We start from the raw sequence: 21,933 nt of genomic DNA on the forward strand, positions 1-21,933 counted from the left end.
TCAGCAATGGATGTCATAAATTACTTGGAATCATACAAAACGCCTTGATTGTCACCAGTTTCTTCACTCAAATAAATCCCAGTTTTTATATTGGGTAGTGAAAATTGGACAGTCAAGTAACCAAAGTCAAACAGTTTATGAACAAAGAGTTATTCACTGCATCCTCACTGACCATCCAGTCTCCTGTCTGCTGGAAACCTTCCTTGTTCTTTTCCCCCCCTCTTCTTCAGTAGTATAGAGACTCAGTTTTTTCCCACAGGAAGGCCTTTTGGACCACCCTGGTTTTTCTCATGAGAATGCCTGATAATGGAAATATCATTATATAAAAAAAAAAAAAGTACGCTGAAATGATTTCCTTTTTTTTTCTCTCTCTCTTTGTTTCTTGGGTTATTCTGTTCACATGATGCTATTCACAGGTTTTGTTGATTTGTACAATTCCTGTACACTTTGCTCTATGTTCTTGTGGCTGTGGTCAGCTGTTACTGCATTTGTTCTTGCTCGTGTGATGCAGTGATTAACATTTTCTGTGGTATGAGTTTGTGTGTGAGCATGTGCATGCTTGCACCCACATACATATGTGTGTATGAGTATGTGTGTAAATGAGTATATTTTACTATTTATGTGTCAGTGTGTGTGTATGTTTTTATGTTTTGTGTGTGTGTTGTGAATTTTGTTATTAGTTTTATTTGAGAACAGTGTTGTTTGAAGTGTGTGTGTGTGTGTAGTGGAGACAGACTGGTAGAGCAAGTTAGGTGTACCACAGTGATGTTTGAGTACTGTGAAGTGTGTGTGTATGTGTTACAGAGACAGGGGGGCAGGGCCAGCGTGGAGGTGCAGCACACATCGTTCCACACACGGCTGGTCGGCTTTGAGGATCACCAGATGGCGCACATCGTCAGTCCCTTCACCATGAGGTCTGCCACTCCTCCCTTTTCTTCTCTTGTTCCCTTGTCTCTTGTATTGTCTTGTCCTTCTCTTTTGTCGCAACAGATTTCTCTTTGTGAAATTTGGGCTGCTTTCTCATCCCAGAGAGAGAGTGTAGCTATAGAGCTCTGCAATCTTTTTTTTTCTTTTTTTTTTTTTTTCTTTTTTTTATTGCCTGCAAGTGTATTTTCCTCTCAAAATGAATTGTCTACATAATTTTGTCATGGACAACAATTGTTTTTTTCAGTGTGTAAAAGAAAAAAATTATGTTTTGTGTGCATGCTGTACATGGGATTTTGGTTTATCATCTCATCAGAATGACTAGCATTGAGACCACCCCTGAAGGTCTAATGGAGGGGGAGTGCTGAATTCGATCTCATGTGCTCAGATTTTGTCACTTCCTAGGTGGACATGTTACCACAAGGCAGTCACTCCACTTGCAGATTTGTGTGTTTGTTCTTTTTTTGTTTTTGGTTTGTTTTTGGGTTTTTTCCATTGTTCCCACTTGTTCAGACAATTGTTTATTTCTGTTTATTTCCTTTTTATCACCAAAACTGCTTTTTTGAAAATCGGACAAACACTGTCAGAGGTGCAGACAGTACAACTTTCTTTACACACAAACACATTTATCTTTTATTGTTTCATATACTTATGACATCTGAAATTTTGAATGAATAAAAAAAATCATGAAAAAACAACAACAAAAGACAAGTAGAGGACAGGCAAGTAGTGAGTGAATTAACAAATAATTTGAAAAACCTGAAAGACATACTCTCACTATCATACTGATACTGTCATGTAAAACAGGCTTTTTTCTGAAGAAACGAAGAGATTCAAAATTTGTTGTTTTAACACTGTGTTGAGTGTGTGCATGTGTGTGTGTGTGTGTGCAGGAATTAGGTGTTGTACTGATGCTTAAGCTTTTAAATTTCACAAGCTTTTTCTCAGTCAATAAGAATTTGATGCTTGCAATAAATTATTATCTGGTTCCTTTTGCTTTGTGCCAACAGGGTGTTGAAGCCATTTATTTGGCGAGACATGGAGACTGTGCCCCTGAAAGTGAAGCTGATGCAGGAAATTATCAGATACCCACACAGGTAAGACAGGAGGACACAATGTGAGGCAGGGTTGGCTTCTGTGAAAAGTGCATGGGTGTATAGGTAGCAGACCTGCCTAGTACTACGATTCGTCCGCAGTTTCTACGATTCAAGCCCCCTGACTACGGGACTACGGCTGAGTAAAGAAAAACTACGATTTTTTCAACCACGAAACCTGAAACACACACACACACACACACACACAGAGCAAATCCAAAGAAGCGCCGCACACAGTCATCTCTGAAGAATTCGTCACTGAAGATGAACTTTCATAGCATCTGACGTCAACGCTCCCCCCCCACCCACACACACCCCTCCCCCACCACCACCCGATTTTGCTGAGATTACGTCAGCCGTTTGTCAGTTTGGCTCACTTCACTGGAGATACGTCGATCTGCTTTACCAAACGCTCATGCGGCCTGTCAACTGGATGTCGGTACATTTCACGATCGCCGTTGTTTTTGATCGCACACACACACACACACACACACACACACACACTATGCATACACAGATCGGCACACAGACAACGCACACTGGGAGATAAGCAAACACATTTTACCATGCTTACATACACAACACAGACGCACGCACATACACATATATGCGCGCGTACACACACACACATACACACACAAATGCGCCAACGCACACACGCGTGTGCATACACACAGACACACCACGCATACACAGATCGACACACAAATGCACACTGGGAGATGTGCAAACACAGTTTCACCATGCTTACACATACACGCACGCGTACACACACACACACACACACACACACACACACACACACACCACGCATACACAGATCGACACACAGACAAACGCACACAGGGAGATGTGCAAATACATTTTACCATGCTTAAATACACAACACAGACGCGCACGCACATATATATACATGTGCGCGTGCACACACACACACATAAACGCGCCTACGCACACGCGCGTGCATACACACACACACACCATGCATACACAGATCGACACACAGACAACGAACACTGGGAGATGTGCAAACACAATATACCATGCTTACATACAATACACATTCGCACACACATACATATACATGCGTGCGTGCACACATACACACACACATAAGCGCGCCTACGCACGCGCGCGCATACACACACACAGACACACTTATAGTGAATAGACGTTAAACTGAAGTTTAATCACACATACTTAACCGTGACCCAACTAGTGCAGACTCCGGCAGGGGTCTGACATTCCTGTCCTGTGCAAACTACTATCCGCCTATGCGGAGAAAATGAGAGAACTACGGCCGATAACCTCCCGGAAGTAGGTAACGTCCCCTTTGTCCCCCTGGTTATCGCCCTCTTTTTCCGGCAGCCATCTCGACACCTGTACCTGTGCACTTCATACGGCTAAGTTTTTCGCATTTTCTACCTGTCTATCGATTCTTTGGCGTTTCTGTTTTGTGTCCGATTATGTCTTCAAACAGGTCGCACAATTATGTAGCCCGATTGGGAGATCGGGCTAAAATTAAGGCACGATCGCAATCGATTCGCGATCAGTCTGGGCCCTCTACCTCTGCCGCTCTCAGCAACGCCAACCCTACGCCACCCCCACTTCCTCCGCTACCTCCGGTCGACTCCAGACCACCACTACCCACTACGCCTCCTCCGGCGACTTCTACAGGTTTGCTTACCAATACACAGGTCAGTGGTGCCATTCACAATCCTTTTTTCGATTCGCGATCGGACTCGTCGCGATCCGCGATTTCTCGGCTCTGCCAGTCGGCAGTACCCGAGTCGACCTCCTCTATCCCTTTCCCCATGCCCTCAGTCTCAAGGGATTTTTGCACAAACCCTTTGGGGAAACAACGCAAGTCACTTGCTCTGGATCCGCACACTAGTCTGGGCCCTACGTGCGATGCGTCCGTGGTGGCGGCCGTGACATCGGATCACGAGCCCCCCACGCGGCATGCCTCGACCGTCTCGGATCCTTTGGCGACCGTGGCGTGTAGGGATGCCCTCCCATTGTGCAGGGAGGAAGGTGGACCACTAGGGGACACGCTTGCCCATACGCGTGCACCCCTCCCCTTGTCACGATTTTCCAATCCAAGGGAGGCAACTCCTGCTTCGGTCCCCTTATCGGTGACCGCCGCAGTTACTTCCCTTGCACCGTCACTGCCCCTTGCCTCCAGTGCAGGCGCGTGCACGGTTCCACCAAGCCATGCAGTGATGTCCACATCTGCCATTTCTCCAGCTGCTGCTGTTTCCCAGCCACAAACGGTCTCACAGCAAGCTGCTCAAACAAACAATCAGCAGCTCATTATCAGCTTGCTGCAGCAATTATGCTCCACTGTCCTTCCTGGTGCCACACCTTCTCCTGCTTCTGCTCCTTCTTCTAATGCAATACCACCACCCCCTGCCACCCACCAGCAGCTACCCTCCACTTCAGCAGGACACACTCAGAGCACCCAGGACAGCCACACTGGCCACGTGCCCAGCACACAGCCTGATCCATCACCCTATGCCACTGAAGAGACTTTTTCTGATGGTGACACAGACTCAGAGGAACCACCTTCAGAAGAAAACCAGTTGGTTTCCCTGCAGGAAGCACTAGGACACCTAGCTTCCTACACTCCAGACAGGGTGGAGACAATTCATGCACCGGGCACGCCTCAATCCTGCGGTGCTATGGAAATCATGGGCATCCACAGATCCTCCAATGGCCCTCACTATGCCCTCACACAGTCGCCCATGGTACTTGATGCCCTGCATAGTACGCTGGCACGCATCAGGGGCCAACCCATCAGCGAGGTCCCCTCTGATTCTGTACCCGATTTCCCTGCAGCAATGGGTCGAGGCAAATTCTTAAAAACCCAACCCAGACCCACTTCAAAACCCCCACTGTTAGCTCCGGGTCCTATCCCGCAAAGGCCCCTGCCTCTTTCTCAGGAGGACCTACTACTACTCCCAAACAATTCGCAGGCCAATCGCTCAGTCACAGTGACAGACAGATTCTTGATGGACCTGGAAGAAGCTGCAAGGTTGTCCCTTGAATCAACTGCAGCCATAGACAACTTCCTGGCGGGCCTTGCCACAGCACTGATGGAAACGCCAGCTGACCCACCAGCCGGCCTTGACATCTCGGTCTTCTCTCCCTTCGTACAGCAGATCGCCCAGCTCCTTATGCGCTCTGCCAATATACAAGCGCAGGCCTACATGAACGTGATTTTGGCCAGGAGGGACGCTGTGCTCGACCACTCTCCATACGTGCGTTCTCTGCCAGAACATGCTTCCCTCAGAGCGCTTCCTCCCGCCGACGGTTCCCTTTTTGGTCAAGGCTTCCCCACTGCGGCCATCAAACGCCGCGCAGACTTGGGTAGGGACCTTGCCCTCGGCGCAGGCCCTCTCCGCACTCAGGCACACCCGCGGCATGCTCAACGGCATCAGCCCTACACCTTAAGGCGTAGCAACATTACCTCCTTCCGACCGCGCCCGCGCCAATCCACAACCTCAAACGCCAGAGCACAACCCAGGCCACAACCCAGGGGTCAGCCCAGACCGTACAGGCGCCAGCCGCACTCACTCCGCCCTCCACGCAGGCCAGCAACCAACTCCACTCCGGCCCACCCCCAATGACTTGCCCCCGCCCTTCACCCGCCACTCGCGCACCAACAGCCAGCAGGAAGCCTGTCCAGGCACATGCCAGCGTGGCTGTCTCTCCCAGCATGCGAGTGGGTCCTCCGGGTGATAGGGTCGGGGTTCCGCCTGCCTTGGCTCTCCTCCAAGGCACCTCTCACTCTCTCTCCTCCTCCCTTCCCCCCCCCTCAGGGCGACACAGCCTGCTCAGCCCTGCGGGACGAAATACTCTCTCTTCTCCACAAAGAGGCCATAGAAGAAGCTCCTCCTCTCTCCCCGGGCTTCTTCGGCCGCATTTTCGTCGTTCCCAAAACATCCGGCGGATGGCGGCCAGTCCTAGACCTTTCGCCCCTAAACAGATATCTCCAGCACAAATCATTCCGCATGGAATCACCTGCGTCAATCAGGGACTCCATCAGACAAGGCGACTGGGCAGTCTCCATAGACCTCACAGACGCTTACTTCCATGTCCTTGTTCACCCCAGGGACCGCAAGTGGCTCCGCTTCTCATGGGAAGGCAAGTCCTTCCAGTTCAGAGCCCTTCCATTCGGCCTGGCTCCAGCCCCGTGGGTCTTCACCAGAGTGGTCAGGGAACTATGTTTGGCCCTCAGGAGCAAGGGCATACGCCTGAGGGTCTACCTAGACGACTGGTTGATCCTCGCAGAGAGCAAGGCCCTCTGCCAGCATCACCTCAACCTCGTCAGGACCCAGTGCCAAGCACTGGGCTTTCTGATGAACACAGACAAATCGGAACTGGAGCCCTCTCAACAGTTCGAATTCCTGGGTATGGCGATCGATTCGGTATCAATGACCATACGTCCGGCCATGCCTCGCCTCCACAGGCTACACAGCCTCCTTTCTCATCTATCACAGGCAGCCTCGGCGTCAGCCAGGGAGCTTGCCTCTCTACTGGGCTTCATGGAGTCTCTTGCTGCACTGGTCCCCTTGGGCAGACTACACAAACGCCCATTTCAGCGCCACTTCCAGAACAGGTGGTCCCAGTCTTCTCAGACGTGGGACACCCAGATTCCTCTAGGCACATGGTTCTCACAGTCGACCCAGCGCTGGATGGACATGCAATGGCTCAACGCCGGGGTTCCCATCTCGAACCCAACTCCAGATGCAGAACTATACACAGATGCCTCCAACACGGGCTGGGGTGCCCACATGGAGAACCACACAGCGTCGGGGACTTGGTCCCCACAGCAGCAATCATGGCACATCAACAAACTGGAACTGGAGGCGGTCTCCCTTGCCCTCCAGCACTTCCTCCCCCACGTTTCGCGCAGGTCGATCTTGCTATGCACAGACAACACGACGGTAGCATGTTATCTGAACAAACAGGGGGGAGCTCACTCTCACCAGCTGTCCCTGCATGCGGAGACAGTCCTCCTCTGGTGTCAGAAGCACAACATCCACCTGACAGCACGACATGTCCCAGGCAAGCTCAACATTCTAGCAGATTACCTCAGCAGATCCCACACAGTGCTTCAGACGGAGTGGACCCTGTCACACTCAACACTTCAGCCGATCTGGGACCATTGGCACAAACCACATGTGGATCTCTTCGCCACAAGGTTCAACTTCCGCATCCCCACATACGTCTCCCCAGTCCCAGACCCGCAGGCCTGGGCCGTGGACGCCCTGTCGATCAGCTGGTCCAACCTTTCGGGGTACGCCTTCCCCCCACTGCCAATCATGGGAAAAGTCCTCAGAAAGGCAAGGCTGGAGAGTGCCGTCCTGATTCTCATCGCACCCCACTGGCCAGCACAGCCGTGGTTTCCCGACCTTCTCCACCTCACTCACGTCCCCCCACTCCGCCTTCACATCGGCAGACACTCCCTAGTTCAGCCCCGCTCAGGCATTCCCCACGGAAACCCAGAGGTTCTCAACCTACACGCCTGGCTACTGTGCGGGAATCTCTGTCAGCACTAGGCGCCTCTGATGACACAGCCGACCTCGTATGCAGGTCACATCGCAAAGGCACTCAAGGCGTTTACTCTGCACACTGGAATCGCTGGCTCTCCTGGTGCTCTACCCACTCAGTCAATCCCACACACCCATCCAACATGGACCTCGCCAACTTTCTCGCTTTCCTCTCCTCCAAAGGCCTCTCCGCCTCTGCAGTACGCGTCCATCGCGCTGCAATCAGCTCCACTCTTCGGCAACTAGGCGGACCCTCTTTCTCAGATGACCCCCTGCTTAGGGCATTAGTCCGAGGGGCTTCCCTCAGCCACACACGTACATCCCCTCGGTCCCCTTCTTGGGACCTGTTTCTGGTACTACAATACCTCCGCAAGGCACCCTTCGAACCCCTTGCTATAGCTCCCTTCAAGCTACTCTCAATGAAGACACTCTTTCTCGTCTCACTCGCCTCAGGCAGACGTTGTAGTGAGGTCCATGCCCTCAGTGGCGTCACACAGGATATAGCCTTTGAGCCGGACGGATCTATCTCACTTAGGTTCCTCCCTGAATTTCTTGCCAAAAATCAGACTCCCGATACACCCTCTCCCATTCTTTTCATCAAACCGCTCTCTTCCATTCTAGCCCATGATGACGAGGATAGATTCCTCTGCCCGGTCAGGGCCCTGCGCATATACCTCAAAAGGTCGCGTCCTTTCCGAGCGTCCAAGCGACGCCTCTTCATTAGCTGGAACCTAGACCATCCACGTGACATTAGCAAAACGTCGCTGTCTCGATGGATAGTCAATGCGATCAAAGGTGCATATGCAGACGTAGGTTTGAGACTCGATGCCTCCTCAGCCAGAGCGCATGAAGTCAGAGCGTGGTCCTCCTCTCTTGCCCTGGCGCACTCAATACGGCTACAAGACATCTTAGATGCCGCCTACTGGAAAAATCCTGCCACCTTCATCGACTTCTACCTGAGAGACGTCGCACGCCTGCGGGATGATGGCTCAAGAGGCATCGCTTCTGTGGTAGTTGCACAGCAGGCTATCGCAGCACATAGACAGTAGAACAGGCTAGCCCGCCACCTTGTCGCGCTATTCTGCACTAGTTGGGTCACGGTTAAGTATGTGTGATTAAAAGGAAATTTTCTATCTAAAATTACGTTTAAATAACATACTTACCGTGACCCAAATTTAAGACCCTCCCGGCCTCCCCGCTTCCTGTTCTCCCTGCTCGCTGCGCTGCTGATGGCATATTGCCGTCAAAAGAGGGCGATAACCAGGGGGACAAAGGGGACGTTACCTACTTCCGGGAGGTTATCGGCCGTAGTTCTCTCATTTTCTCCGCATAGGCGGATAGTAGTTTGCACAGGACAGGAATGTCAGACCCCTGCCGGAGTCTGCACTAGTTGGGTCACGGTAAGTATGTTATTTAAACGTAATTTTAGATAGAAAATTTCCTATAACACACACACACACACACACACACACTCACAGGCCTACATTTAAAACCCCCACCACATATGATATACACCACGCACATACACACAACTGTGTGCTGGATCTCATCTCCATCTGTCAAGTCACACATTTTGCAACAGTTACTTTGTAGCACCACAGTGCAACATAATACAAACTTTGTTGCAAACAGCTTAAGCCAGACTTATTCAGCCGATGATAAGGCAGTGCACTGACATAGCTGCAGTGATATTTAGATCTGGATCTAGATATTCATTTTCCCATTGCATGCATGAAATATAGTTTTCTTCAAATGCACTTGCCACCTCTGGCTCTAATTTGGATGGCCCCGTACATTTCTCTCTCTCTCTCTTCCTGGAGCTGAATTGGAAACACATACACATGTACGTGCAGACACACACACGCACACACACTCTCTCTCACACATGTACACACGCACTCGCGCATGCGTGCGCACATACACACACACACCTGCGCGCACACACTCACTCACCCAGAGTTGTATTGAAAAGAATACACATGCACTTACACACACATTATGTCTCATACTCACGCGTGCGCGCGCACACACACACAGCTTAATTGAAAACACACACATACACACTCTCTCAAACACACACACACACACACACACACACACACACACACACACACACACAGAGTTGCACCGAAAACAAAACACATAGCATATAAACTCTGTTTCTGCTTCTGTTTCTCTCAGGCATACACACACACTTTCTCCACATCCTCGCCCCTCTTTCACCACACACACAGGGTTAAATTGAACACACACACACACACACACACACACACACACACACACACACAACTGAATTGAAAACACACACACAGACACATACACACATACGCATTCTAACACACACACACACACACACAACTGAATTGAAAACACACACACACAGACACATACACACATACACATTCTATCACACACACACACACACACACACACACACACACACACACACACACACACACACACTCACTCAAACACACACACACACACAAAGCTGAATTAAACACACACACACACACACGCATACACACACACACTCTCTCAAACACACACACACACACACACAGAGCTGAATTGAAAACACACACATGCATACACACACACTCTTTCTCAAATACACACACACACTTTTTCTCTTTCTTAAACACACACACGCACACACACACACAGAGTCGCATTGAAAACAAAACACAAAGCATATAAACTCTGTCTCTCTCTCTCTCTCTCTCTCTGTCTCTCTCTCTCAGACATACACACACACTTTCTGCCCATCTTCGTCCCTCTTTCACCGCACGCAACACACACACACACACACACACACACACACACACAAACACAAACACAAACACAGGGGCTGAATTGAAAAAACACACACCATACACTCTCTCAAACACACACACACAAACACACACACACACACACACACACACACACACACACACGGGCTGAATTGAAAACACACACACACACACACACACACACACACACAGCTGGTTGAAAACAAAATACAAAGCATATACTCTCTTTGTCTCTCTCTCAGGCATACACACTCACTTTCTTCCTATCCTCTCCCCTCTTTCACCACACACACAGGGTTGAATTGAACACACACACACACAAACACACACACACGTGTGCGTGCACTCAGAGATGCTCTCTCTCTCTCTCTCGCTCGCTCTTTCTCTCTCTCTTTCTGTTTATGGATATAACACATAACCAGCTTTGCTCTCCTAATGCAGTCCCCAAGATCCCCTCGCCTGTTTCAGTCAAGTTCACAATTTTGGAATCTCTGCAAACAGATAAAAACTAAGATAAAGAGGAAAGGAAAGCTGTGTCATGAATAAAATAAAAATTAATGATTGTTACTGTCAGTCAGTCATTTTGTGTTGGTGATTTTGTCACATGCTACTTTTTGTCTTTGGAGATTGGTATTTCTGCATGTGATTACTGAAAGCTTCACTTGTGTTTGACAATTAGCCCTAAACCATGTCTTGGTTAGTACAAGGAAGATGACATGAAGAGTGTATTAAAGTGGAAATACCGCCATGTCCATACTACTGAAAACTACCATAAAACTACTGAAAACTGGCGTTCTACTATTGAGAGGTATTTGGGGGTCTAGGCAGGTCTGAGGTAGGTTGATATGTGTGTTTGCAGGTGACTGCATGCAGATGTAAGTTTATGTGTGTGTGATTCAAGAAATGGTTTTTATGAGTCAGCTGGTGTTTGTATGATTAGCATAAACTTGGAAGTATCCAGCTGTAGTATCTTTTACAATCAATAATTCTTATACCTTCAGAATCCTCACTTTCTGACTTGTGTGTGTGAACGAAATGAGTCTTTGTAATCATTTGGTCTTGGTTGCATGCATGTGTGTTGTATGAGTGTCTGTGAGAGAGAGAGTGTGTGTGCAGATGTGTGGTAGTATTGAACATGGCAATTTCTTCATATGAATCATAACTTTCCAGTCATCCTTTTTGTGATTAAGGCGAGAGATTTGAGGTCAAGGCCTATGTTTAGCAAAACATAAAAAGCTTGATAGAGCTCAGTTCCTGTGTGTTTCTAACTGTGTATTGTGACTGGCTGTGGGGATAACACAATCCCTTTTGAAATTGGTCAGATGTTCAGCTCACAAGGCAGGTAATAATGATAATAGGAAAAAAGCTTACAGGAGCAAAAGAGATAAGGTCTGGCAGGCAGTCTTCATCAAATCTGTTACAATAAGTAGTCATGGTGAGAATAAAAACTTTTTTGTGAGTTGAGGTCAGAGTTCAAGGTTGCAACATGACATAATGGAATAAATGTAGAAGTAAAGTAGGACTTGGGTTTTTCACCAAATTTTGATAAGAAATAGCACAGTCATTGATTATCACCAAAACAACTGTGTTCAAAACTCTGGCTTAGAGGTCAAAAGCTGAAGGATTTCAACGATGTGATTAAAATGCCCCTTTGCGAAATAATGTGTTTGAAGTGTCCTTTTCTCTATTCTATAATTCCTGTGTTCAAGTGAATGGATGTCACACTTAAATCTTAACAACTAAGATCTGTAGTATAAACTGAAAACTCACACAGCCAAAAGATCAATGATTCTTTGGATACTTACAGCAGGTAGAATCACTAAACAATGTTATAAAGTTTACCAATTGTTTCTGAAGATTTGCCAGAGGATTTCCAGGAACGGTTGAGGCATTGCTGTTGTTTCATGCATGTAAAAGAACTATGAAGATGGAATCAGTAAAGAAAAAAATATTTAGAATTCACGGTTTGATTTCTCATCTGTGTTTGTGGGCAGCAAAACTACATTCACTCATGTACAAGTGGTCTTTTACTGCATGGCCGTTTTTATTATCACGATATAGATATCAGTACTCTGTTTTCAGGTGTGTGTATGTGTGTTTTTGTTTCCATCTCCTTCTGACCGCTGACATGGATTACGGGATCATCAGTGTGAGAATTTGATCGTCTGCATGCATATACACACATAGTGGTTCAGACTTTAGCAGGTCTGCATGTCTGTTGTCCTGGGGAGATGGGAAAAATCTCCATCCTTAACCTACCAGGCACCTTGACCGAGATTCAAACCCAGGAGCCTCAGATAGAAAGTCCAACGCTTTAACCACTCGGCTGTTGCACCCATCCCATTTGTTTCTGAAAATCTGGCAGAGAATTCTTGGGAGCAGTAAAGGAATTGCTGTTAGTGTTTTTTTTTGTTTTTTTTTTAGAAATGACCCAACGTGGACTCCACCTGCCCCGGCCAGTCTGGATTACTGCTACGTGCGACCTCAACACATCCCCTCTGTCAACGCTTTGTGCTGTGCCTACTTCTGGCCTGGCATCGACTGTAAGTGGAGGGGGGAGTAGGTCTCTGTATAAGTGGCTGGAAAACTGTTTCCATGTTGCATCCATTTTTCATGTGGTTCTAATTGTCCTTGGTGACTACTTGCTAATACCTTTCCTGGCCTGTTGGTGTAACTGTTGATGTGGTACATACTGTTGATCTGATGACTGTTAATTGTATTGTGTCAGATTGTATTGTATCTTAATTATATTGCGTTTTGTCTCAAAGATTTCTTTATGTGAAATTCAGGCTGCTTTCCCTGGGGAGAGCATGTTGCCACAGTGCAGCACCACTCATATTTCCTCCATACAAGTGTATTTGTTATACTGTCAAAGCAGATTTTTCTACTGGGGACTTCCTGTTTGTTGCCATGGGTTATTTTGTGTGTGAAAAGTGTATGCTGCACATGGAACTTGGTTTATCATTTCATCTGAATGAATAGTACCCAGACCAGCAACCAAGGTCTTGTCAAGGGGTGGTGGGGGGGAGGGATTAGAATTACTGTTATGTACAGGGAACTTTAACCTGTGAACACTTGTTTCCTTGTCAGTCGCATTGCCACTGGGCCACAGGGTTTGGAGTGAGTTTCTGTGGATGGAGCTGGAACATTTATATTCCATTGCATCCATTTTTCATGTGGTTCTAGTCTTAAGTGACTACTTGCTTATACACTTTGTAGCCTGGTGGTATAACTGTCAGTGTTGATCTGAGCACTGTTAATTGTATTGTATTATTTTTTTTTATCTCAGCTGATATCTTTTTTATAAAATTCAGGCTGCTCTCCCCAGAACATGTTGCCACAGAGCAGCACCACCCATATTTTTCCCTGTATGCAAGTGTCTTCCTTTTGCTGTCATAGCAGCTTTCTACAACATTTTGCAAGGGACATACCTTTTGTCGCTGTTGTGCCTTTTACGTGCTTTAAGTGCTTTCTGTACATGGGACCTTGATTTACCATCTTATCTGAATGACTAGCACCCATACCACCACTCAAGGTCAAGGTCTAGTGGAGGAGGAAATAGAAGTCTTGTTCTGTACCTGTGACTTGTGCCTGTGGACACTGGCTTCCTAGTTAGGAACATTACCACTGGGCCACCACTCAACATGAAAGGGGTTGTGAACAGCCAGGAGTAAGGAGAAGGGGCTGGAAAATCCATATTTTATTGCATCAATTTTTGTTGTGTACCTCTAGTCCTTGGTGACATGTTATACCTTTCCTGGTGTGGTTACTTTATTGATTCATAAGGATACTTATTTGGCGCAGATCTTCTGTCAGAAACCAAGCTCTGAGCACTTTACAGTCATTTGCGCAACAGGCTGCCCACCTGGGTAGAGCCGACTGAGAGCTGCCTTTGGGCGCTTGTCACTGGTTTCCTGTGTCATTAAGTCAGGCTTCAGTCACACACACTGTCACACACACACTGACACACACGCACACACACACTCACCATGCACATACACACACACAGAAACACACACAGACATACACACACACTCTCTCTCTCTCTCTCTCTCTCCCCTTTCTCTGTCTACAGGTCAGGGCTTCCTCTAGAACACAGTAGAAGGTAACCTGACTTAAACAGCAGTTTTACAAAGCCAGTTGATGTATCTCTAGATGGTAACCTGACATAATCAGCAGTTTAGCGAAGCAGGTTGGTGTATCTTTAGAAGGGTAACCTGACTGACAGTATTTAACGATGCCAGATTTTTTCAAGAACAGTCTTGAAGAAGAAGAAAGGTTTGAAAGGTCAGTTCTTGAGTAAACCAGATGATGTTGATGTGTTTCAGTGTCAGAGTGTTTGCAGTATCCAGACTTCTCCTGTGTTGTCATGTACAGGTGGGTATTAAAATGTGTGAGTGAGCTTCAGTTTCAAGGAGGAGTAAACGTGGGCATGCTGGTCCATATAAGCTGGTCCATGTGTATGAACAAAGAGAAAGACTGGAGACCAAAACAGACTGAACAGAAACAAAAGACTTCAGTTTCAAGGAGGCATCACAGCAGGACTGATCCACAGACACTGCACCACATCTGCTGTAGAAAAATATATATATATATAAAAAAAATGAGATGTTTGACCTTCACATGTGCTGGTTAGGACTTGTGTGTATGAAGAGAGTGATTTCAGTGCATGTTAGTTGTGTTGGCACATATGTCTTGATGGTGGATTTCTGGACATTCTCTGTCCTCTCCTCTCTAATCCTTTACTGGAATGGCAGTGTGTGGTGTGTGGATCAACAAAATCAATCCTACAATGAATGCTTGGTAGTTCATGGATGGGAGTGTGCACTGGGTCTGGGCAAGATGTTTTCTCTCCTGTGAGACGTTGACAGGTTTGGGCATGTCTGTTAGTCCTGTAATCCATAATTTATTTCTTGATCAGGTATGTACCAAATTTTGATCTGAAATCTTCTCCAGTGTGGAGGATGAAATGTTTGAATAGTTGATCAATGTGTGTTCATGTAGGGTAGATTGGGTAGATTATTTTCATTACCCTGAAAAAAAAATTCCAGGGGGGAGGGAGTAGGGGGGGGGGGGGCAGTGATATTCACAGCAGTACCATGCAAATGGCAAGATAATGCAGATAAATCCAAGTCTGTGATTGTAATAATGATAATAATAATGGATACTTATATAGCACACTATCCAGAAAAATACGCTCTAGATGCTTTACAGAAACACTTTTGTTAACATAAAACATTACATCAATGTTGCATACACACACCAAAATGTGACCACACACACACACACACACACACACACACACACACACACACACAGTGCATACATACATTTTAACATACATATGTATCTAACAGCTACCCTAACACATACGCACACATAGGCAGGCATGAACTTACATAAACACATGCACACACAATACACATTCATATACATGCATGTAGTTATGTACACGTACATATGTATACACACATAGTCAAGCACAGCTAATGCAGAGGAAGTGGACCTGCCACAATTGAACTTATTGCTGAGGGAAAAGGTGAGTTTTGAGACGAGATTTAAAAGATGTGAGGGAATCAGAATGAGGGAGGTTATCAGGGAGCTTGTTCCACGTCTTTGGCGATTGAAAAGAAAACGATCTGTGTCCATAGGTCTTACTTCTGACATGAGGTATCCTGAGAAGTCGAGTATCAGAGGAAGAATGGAGCTGTTGAGACGGGGTATAGATATGGAGGAGTTCAGAAAGATACTTGGGGCCAGATCTGTTGACTGCAGAAAAGGTCAGAGTGGATAGCTTATAGTCTATTCGATCAGAAACAGGCAACCAGTGGAGAGACTGAAGGAGAGGAGAAACATGGTCGAATTTAGAAGCTCTGCAAATGAGTCTGGCAGCGTTATACTGAATTCGTTGGAGTCTGTCTAACAGATATTTGGGAAGGCCGGCCAAAAGAGAGTTGCAGTAATCCAATCTTGAGAGAACCAGAGAGCATACAAGTGTCTTGGTTGCATCGGTTAAGAGATAGTGGCGGATAGAGCTGATTCTACGCAGTTCCAAATAGGCAACTTTACAGATATTCGAAATGTGCTATTGGAAGGAAAGAGACTGGTCTAGGATTACACCAAGACTGCAAACAGAAGGAGAAAGTGAAACAGGTGTGCTATTGATCAGAACAGAGTCAGGAAAGGAAGGATGTTGATGAAACTTCTTTGAACAGCTTATCATAAATTCAGTCTTATCATTTAGTTGCAGCTTGTTGAGAGTCATCCAGTCCTTTAGGCCAGCAATGCACTCCTGTGTTTGAGTCACCAGTGGATCAAATTCAGCTATGGAAGCCGACTGATTAAGTTGTGTGTCATCAGCAAAGCTCTCATGCGACATCGCATGATGACTGATGACATCCGACACAGGAGCCACATACAGCACAAAAAGAACAGGACCTAGGATGGACCCCTGTGGGACACCATATTTTAAGGCTGATACTCTAGAGTATCTACCATTTACACACACTTTCTGTGTACGATCTGACAGGTAAGACGTGATCCATGCTAGTGCAGTGTCACGAATACGAAAGGAAGTTTAAAGTCTGTTCAAGAGGATAGAGTGGTCGATAGTGTCAGAAGCTGCTGACAAATCTAAGAGAGCGAGAACAGATATCTCATCCTCATCAAATCCCAAAAGCAAATCATTCACTATTCTAAGGAGAGCCGTTTCACAACTATGACCATGTTTATAAGCTGACTGGTGGGAATTAAGTAAACCATTTTGTTCCAGATGAGCTAAGAGCTGAGACAATATGATCTTTTCTAGCAGTTTTGATAAAAATGACAGATTAGAGACAGGTCGATAATTTTTCAAGCAATTATGATCCAAAGATGGTTTCTTGATGAGTGGATGTACATTGTAACAATACTTAGTATTGGAAACATGACATATAATATACCCCAGCTAGTACACCTCAAACATTGATCTCAGGTATTGTCATGGAGAACATGTACACCACTGCTGGGTATAACAAGTCATGTTTCATTTAAGTTAGAAAGGGTGGTAGGGGTAGGAGAGTTTGATGATGAGGGTACTGTAAACTCCATTGTAAGCGCCCCTCCCCACTCTGCACAAGCTTCACCCTGAAGTTGGATGGGGAGGGTGTGTTTCCTGGGTGCTCTACCCTTTATGGGGAACCCATTCCCTGACTGTGTTTCCCCACACAGCACTGGCTGGGCAGGGTGTGAGAACAACATGGCCACTGGAACAAGACACTGCGTCAGCGAGTGACGTCATGCTCTCACTGGGTTTTTCAGTGACACACGAACATTTCATAGTCATACATGCATTTTATTCTTCAGATCTGAACATGCACTGCTTTGTAAAGGAACATGATCACAAAAAGCAAACTGACTAATCATTTTTTTTCCAAAGTTTACAATGTGTTTGAACATGTGCAGTTTTTTACCTAAAAATGGGAGGTGGACATTTACTTGATACTGAGTAAATATTTTCACAACACCGTAAAACTGATTATCTGCAGTGTTTGGTGATTTTTTTTTCCTGCCAACAGAAAACTGGTGGTGGGGTTTGCATTCCTGGTGCCAGATGTGAAGCACAACGAAGCATACATCTCCTTCATCTTCACACGGCCTGAGTGGAGGGGTGCTGGCATCGCCAGCTTCATGCTCTATCACCTCTGTCAGGTACAGTGCTTTGTGTTTGTTGTTTCACCTGTCAGGTATTGTGTTTAGTGGTTACCTATGTGTTTGTTGTTTCAACTGTCAGGTATCATGTTTTGTGGTTACCTGTGTTTGTTTTCACCTGTCAGGTGTCGTGTTCTGTGCTTACCTGTGTGTTTGTTGTTTCACCTGTCAGGTATCATGTTTTGTGGTTACCTGTGTGTTTGTTGTTTCACCTGTCAGGTATCATGTTTTGTGGTTACCTGTGTGTTTGTTGCTTCACCTGTCAGGTATCGTGTTCTGTGCTAACCTGTGTGTGTAGTTTCACCTGTCTGGTTGTTCTGTGCTTACTTGTGTGTTCATTGTTTTACCTGTCGGGTATTATGTTCTGTGCTTACCTGTGTGTTTGTTGTTTTACCTATCAGGTATCATGTTTCGTGGTTCTGTATGTGTGTTGTTTTACCTCTATCAGGTATCATGTGGTTCTGTGTGTGTGTTGTTTTACCTCTGTCAGGTATCATGTTTTGCGGTTCTGTGTGTGTATGTTGTTTTAAATCTGTCGGGTATCATGTTTTGTGGTTCTGTGTGTATGTTGTTTTAAATCTGTCAGGTATCATGTTTTGTGGTTCTGTATGTTTGGTGTTTTACCTCTGTCAGGTATCATGTGGTTCTGTATGTGTGTATGTTGTTTTAAATCTGTCAGGTATCATGTGGTTCTGTGTGTATGTTGTTTTACCTCTTTCAGGTATCATTGTTTTGTGGTTCTGTATGTTTGGTGTTTTACCTCTGTCAGGTATCATGTGGTTCTGTGTGTATGTTGTTTTATATCTGTCAGGTATCATGTGGTTCTGTGTGTATGTTGTTTTAAATCTGTCAGGTATCATGTGGTTCTGTGTGTATGTTGTTTTACCTCTGTCAGGTATCATGTGGTTCTGTGTGTATGTTGTTTTAAATCTGTCAGGTATCATGTGGTTCTGTGTGTATGTTGTTTTACCTCTGTCAGGTATCATGTGGTTCTGTGTGTATGTTGTTTTAAATCTGTCAGGTATCATGTGGTTCTGTGTGTATGTTGTTTTAAATCTGTCAGGTATCATGTGGTTCTGTGTGTATGTTGTTTTACCTCTGTCAGGTATCATGTGGTTCTGTGTGTATGTTGTTTTACCTCTGTCAGGTATCATGTGGTTCTGTATGTATGTTGTTTTAAATCTGTCAGGTATCATGTGGTTCTGTATGTGTGTATGTTTTACCTCTTTCAGGTATCATTGTTTTGTGGTTCTGTTTGTGCGTTGTTTTACCTGTCAGGTATCGTATTTTGTGGTTCTGTATGTGTTTTTACCTCCGACAGGTATGATGTTTTGTGGTTCTGTATGTGTGGTTTTCTCTGTCAGGTATCATGTTTTGTGGTTCTGTATGTATGTTGTTTTACCTCTGTCAGGTGTGATGTGTTGTGGTTCTGTGTTAATGTTGTTGTACCTCTGTCAGGTATGTGGTTCTGTATGTGTGTTGTTTTACCTCTGTCAGGTGTCATGTTTTGTGGTTCTGTGTGTGTGTGTCTTGTTTTACCTGTCAGGTATCATGTTTTGTGGTTCTGTATGTATGTGTTGTTTTACATGTCAGGTATCATATGGTTCTGTATGTGTTGTTTTACCTCTGTCAGGTATCATGTGGTTCTGTATGTGTGTTGTTTTACCTCTGTCAGGTATGATGTGGTTCTGTATGTATGTTGTTTTACATCTGTCAGGTATCATGTTTTGTGCTTCCCAGTGTGTGAATGTTTTAGTTGATACAATTTTCTTTCTTTTTTATGAATAAATCTTTTTCTTCTCCCATTACTCTGTAAAGTGTCATCGGGGCACCACACAAAAAAAAACTGTGTGTTGTTTGTCAAAACTGGTCTCTGGAAATGTCTTCACATATTGTTCATGTTGAAAGGCTGACATAAAAGTTATTTTTTTAAAGTGTTACTTCCTATTTATTTTGGTTTCGTGTGAGGGTGACTGCACTTTTGTGTTCATGTACATTGTCAGTTTTTTTTGTGGTCTAATTAGCAAGTACATTCCCAATACACAGTTAATATTTCTATGTAAAAAGAATGTATCCCTCTCCTTTCTCCTGTAGTGTTTTACAGACCTCAAGGCCTGTAGTTTTAGAGTCAAAGTAGCAAGTAGCCCCATATAAAGTTCATATTGCCATGTAAAATGAATTTGCTCCTTCTCTCCCCTCTCCTGTGGTACCTGGTAGACTTCCAAGGCCTTACCACTGCATCAGATTTATGTGTAGGTCAGTCATCTACCCCTTTTTAATTTACCATGTATTGCAGCATACATCTGTGAAAGTCAGCAGGCTTTGAGGCTTTCTTAAAATCAAAATGCAAGAAACCGAGAGATGCTCCTGAAGATCAGCTGAAATTTTCATGTATACTATATGAAATGTGTGAATAGGTATGTTGAGATCAGGTGTGTAATTCAGTATGTCGAGATAAGGTGTGTGAATGAATTTGTGGAAAACTTATGCGTGATGGTTTGATGGTAACGTTGGGGTGCTGTCCATGTGGTTTGATGGTAACATTGGGGTGCTGTGTGGTTTGATGGCTGTGTGGTTTGATGGTAACGTTGGGGTGCTGTCCATGTGGTTTGATGGTAACATTGGGGTGCTGTGTGGTTTGATGGCTGTGTGGTTTGATGGTAACGTTGGGGTGCTGTCCATGTGGTTTGATGGTAACATTGGAGTGCTGTGTGGTTTGATGGCTGTGTGGCTTGGGGTGCTGTCCATGTGGTTTGATAGTAACATTGGGGTGCTGTGTTGTTTGATGGTAACTTTGGGGTGGTTGGGGTGCTGTGTGGTTTGATGGTAACATTGGGTTGGCTGTCCATGTGGTTTGATGGTAACGTTGGGTGCTGTGTGGTTTGATGGTAACGTTGGGTTGGATGTCTATGTGGTTTGATGGTAGCTTTGGGATGCTGTGTGGTTTGATGGTAACGTTGGGGTGCTGTGTGGTTTGATGGTAACTTTGGGATGGCTATCCATGTGGTTTGATGGTAACGTTGGGGTGCTGTGTGGTTTGATGGTAACTTTGGGATGGCTGTCCATGTGGTTTGATGGTAACTTTGGGGTGCTGTCCCTATGTGCAGACGTGTATGTCATGATGTAATGTTGGGGTGCTGTCCATGTCAGCAGACGTGTATGTCATGATGTAACGTTGGGGTGCTGTCCATGTCAGCAGACGTGTATGTCATGATGTAACATTGGGGTGCTGTCCATGTCAGCAGACATGTATGTCATGATGGTAACGTTGGGGTGCCGTCCGTGTGTGCAGACGTGTATGTCATGATGGTAATGTTGGGGTGCTGTCCGTGTGTGCAGACGTGTATGGGGAAAGACATCACCCTGCATGTGTCTGCCACCAACCCGGCCATGCTCCTGTACCACAAATTTGGCTTCAAGGCCGAAGAGCTGTGTCTGAACTTCTATGACAAGTACTTCCCCGTGGACTCCAAAGACTGCAAACACGCCTTCTTCATGAGGCTCCGATGATTGGTGGAGTTTTCCAGGCATCCAGTTCAACAGGTTTTGTTCCCCCCCCCCGGTTCTGGTTTCACTCTGCATATTGTGTTCAGTGCTGCGAGTGTTGTGAAAACAGGTCAAAATCTTAATGAGAAAAGAATGTTCTGGTGTCCATCTGCACTAAGTCAAATTCAGAAATCAGAAGTGTGTGACAAATGTATGAATAAAAAGGTAAAAATTTTGGCAGGCAATTCTTGAATTGTGTGGATGTGTGTGTATGGGATGGGGGTACAGGGCATGGTGTGCATTCATGTATTTGTTGCTTTTGGCACACATGTATCAAAATTTTATGGAGCTGTGTTGTAAAGTACACAGTGATCATCATGTGCACACACA

At 45.7% G+C, this 21,933-nt stretch overlaps 1 protein-coding gene across 1 annotated transcript in view; it reads left to right on the plus strand.

Annotated features, from left to right (window-relative positions):
• Nucleotides 1-21,776, plus strand: part of LOC143294799 (cysteine-rich protein 2-binding protein-like) — a 35,105-nt gene extending 13,329 nt beyond the window's left edge. Inside the window, exons 12-17 of the mRNA XM_076606285.1 lie at nucleotides 805-914; nucleotides 1,935-2,021; nucleotides 12,793-12,911; nucleotides 14,697-14,745; nucleotides 17,925-18,057; nucleotides 21,397-21,776. Of these exons, the coding sequence (XP_076462400.1) occupies nucleotides 805-914; nucleotides 1,935-2,021; nucleotides 12,793-12,911; nucleotides 14,697-14,745; nucleotides 17,925-18,057; nucleotides 21,397-21,567 (669 nt within the window). The 3' untranslated portion in view covers nucleotides 21,568-21,776. The remainder of the gene's footprint in view (nucleotides 1-804; nucleotides 915-1,934; nucleotides 2,022-12,792; nucleotides 12,912-14,696; nucleotides 14,746-17,924; nucleotides 18,058-21,396) is intronic.
• The last annotated feature ends 157 nt before the right edge of the window (nucleotides 21,777-21,933 follow it).

The sequence above is a fragment of the Babylonia areolata genome, chromosome 20, assembly GCF_041734735.1.
Source record: "Babylonia areolata isolate BAREFJ2019XMU chromosome 20, ASM4173473v1, whole genome shotgun sequence".
Lineage (NCBI taxonomy): Eukaryota > Metazoa > Mollusca > Gastropoda > Neogastropoda > Buccinidae > Babylonia > Babylonia areolata.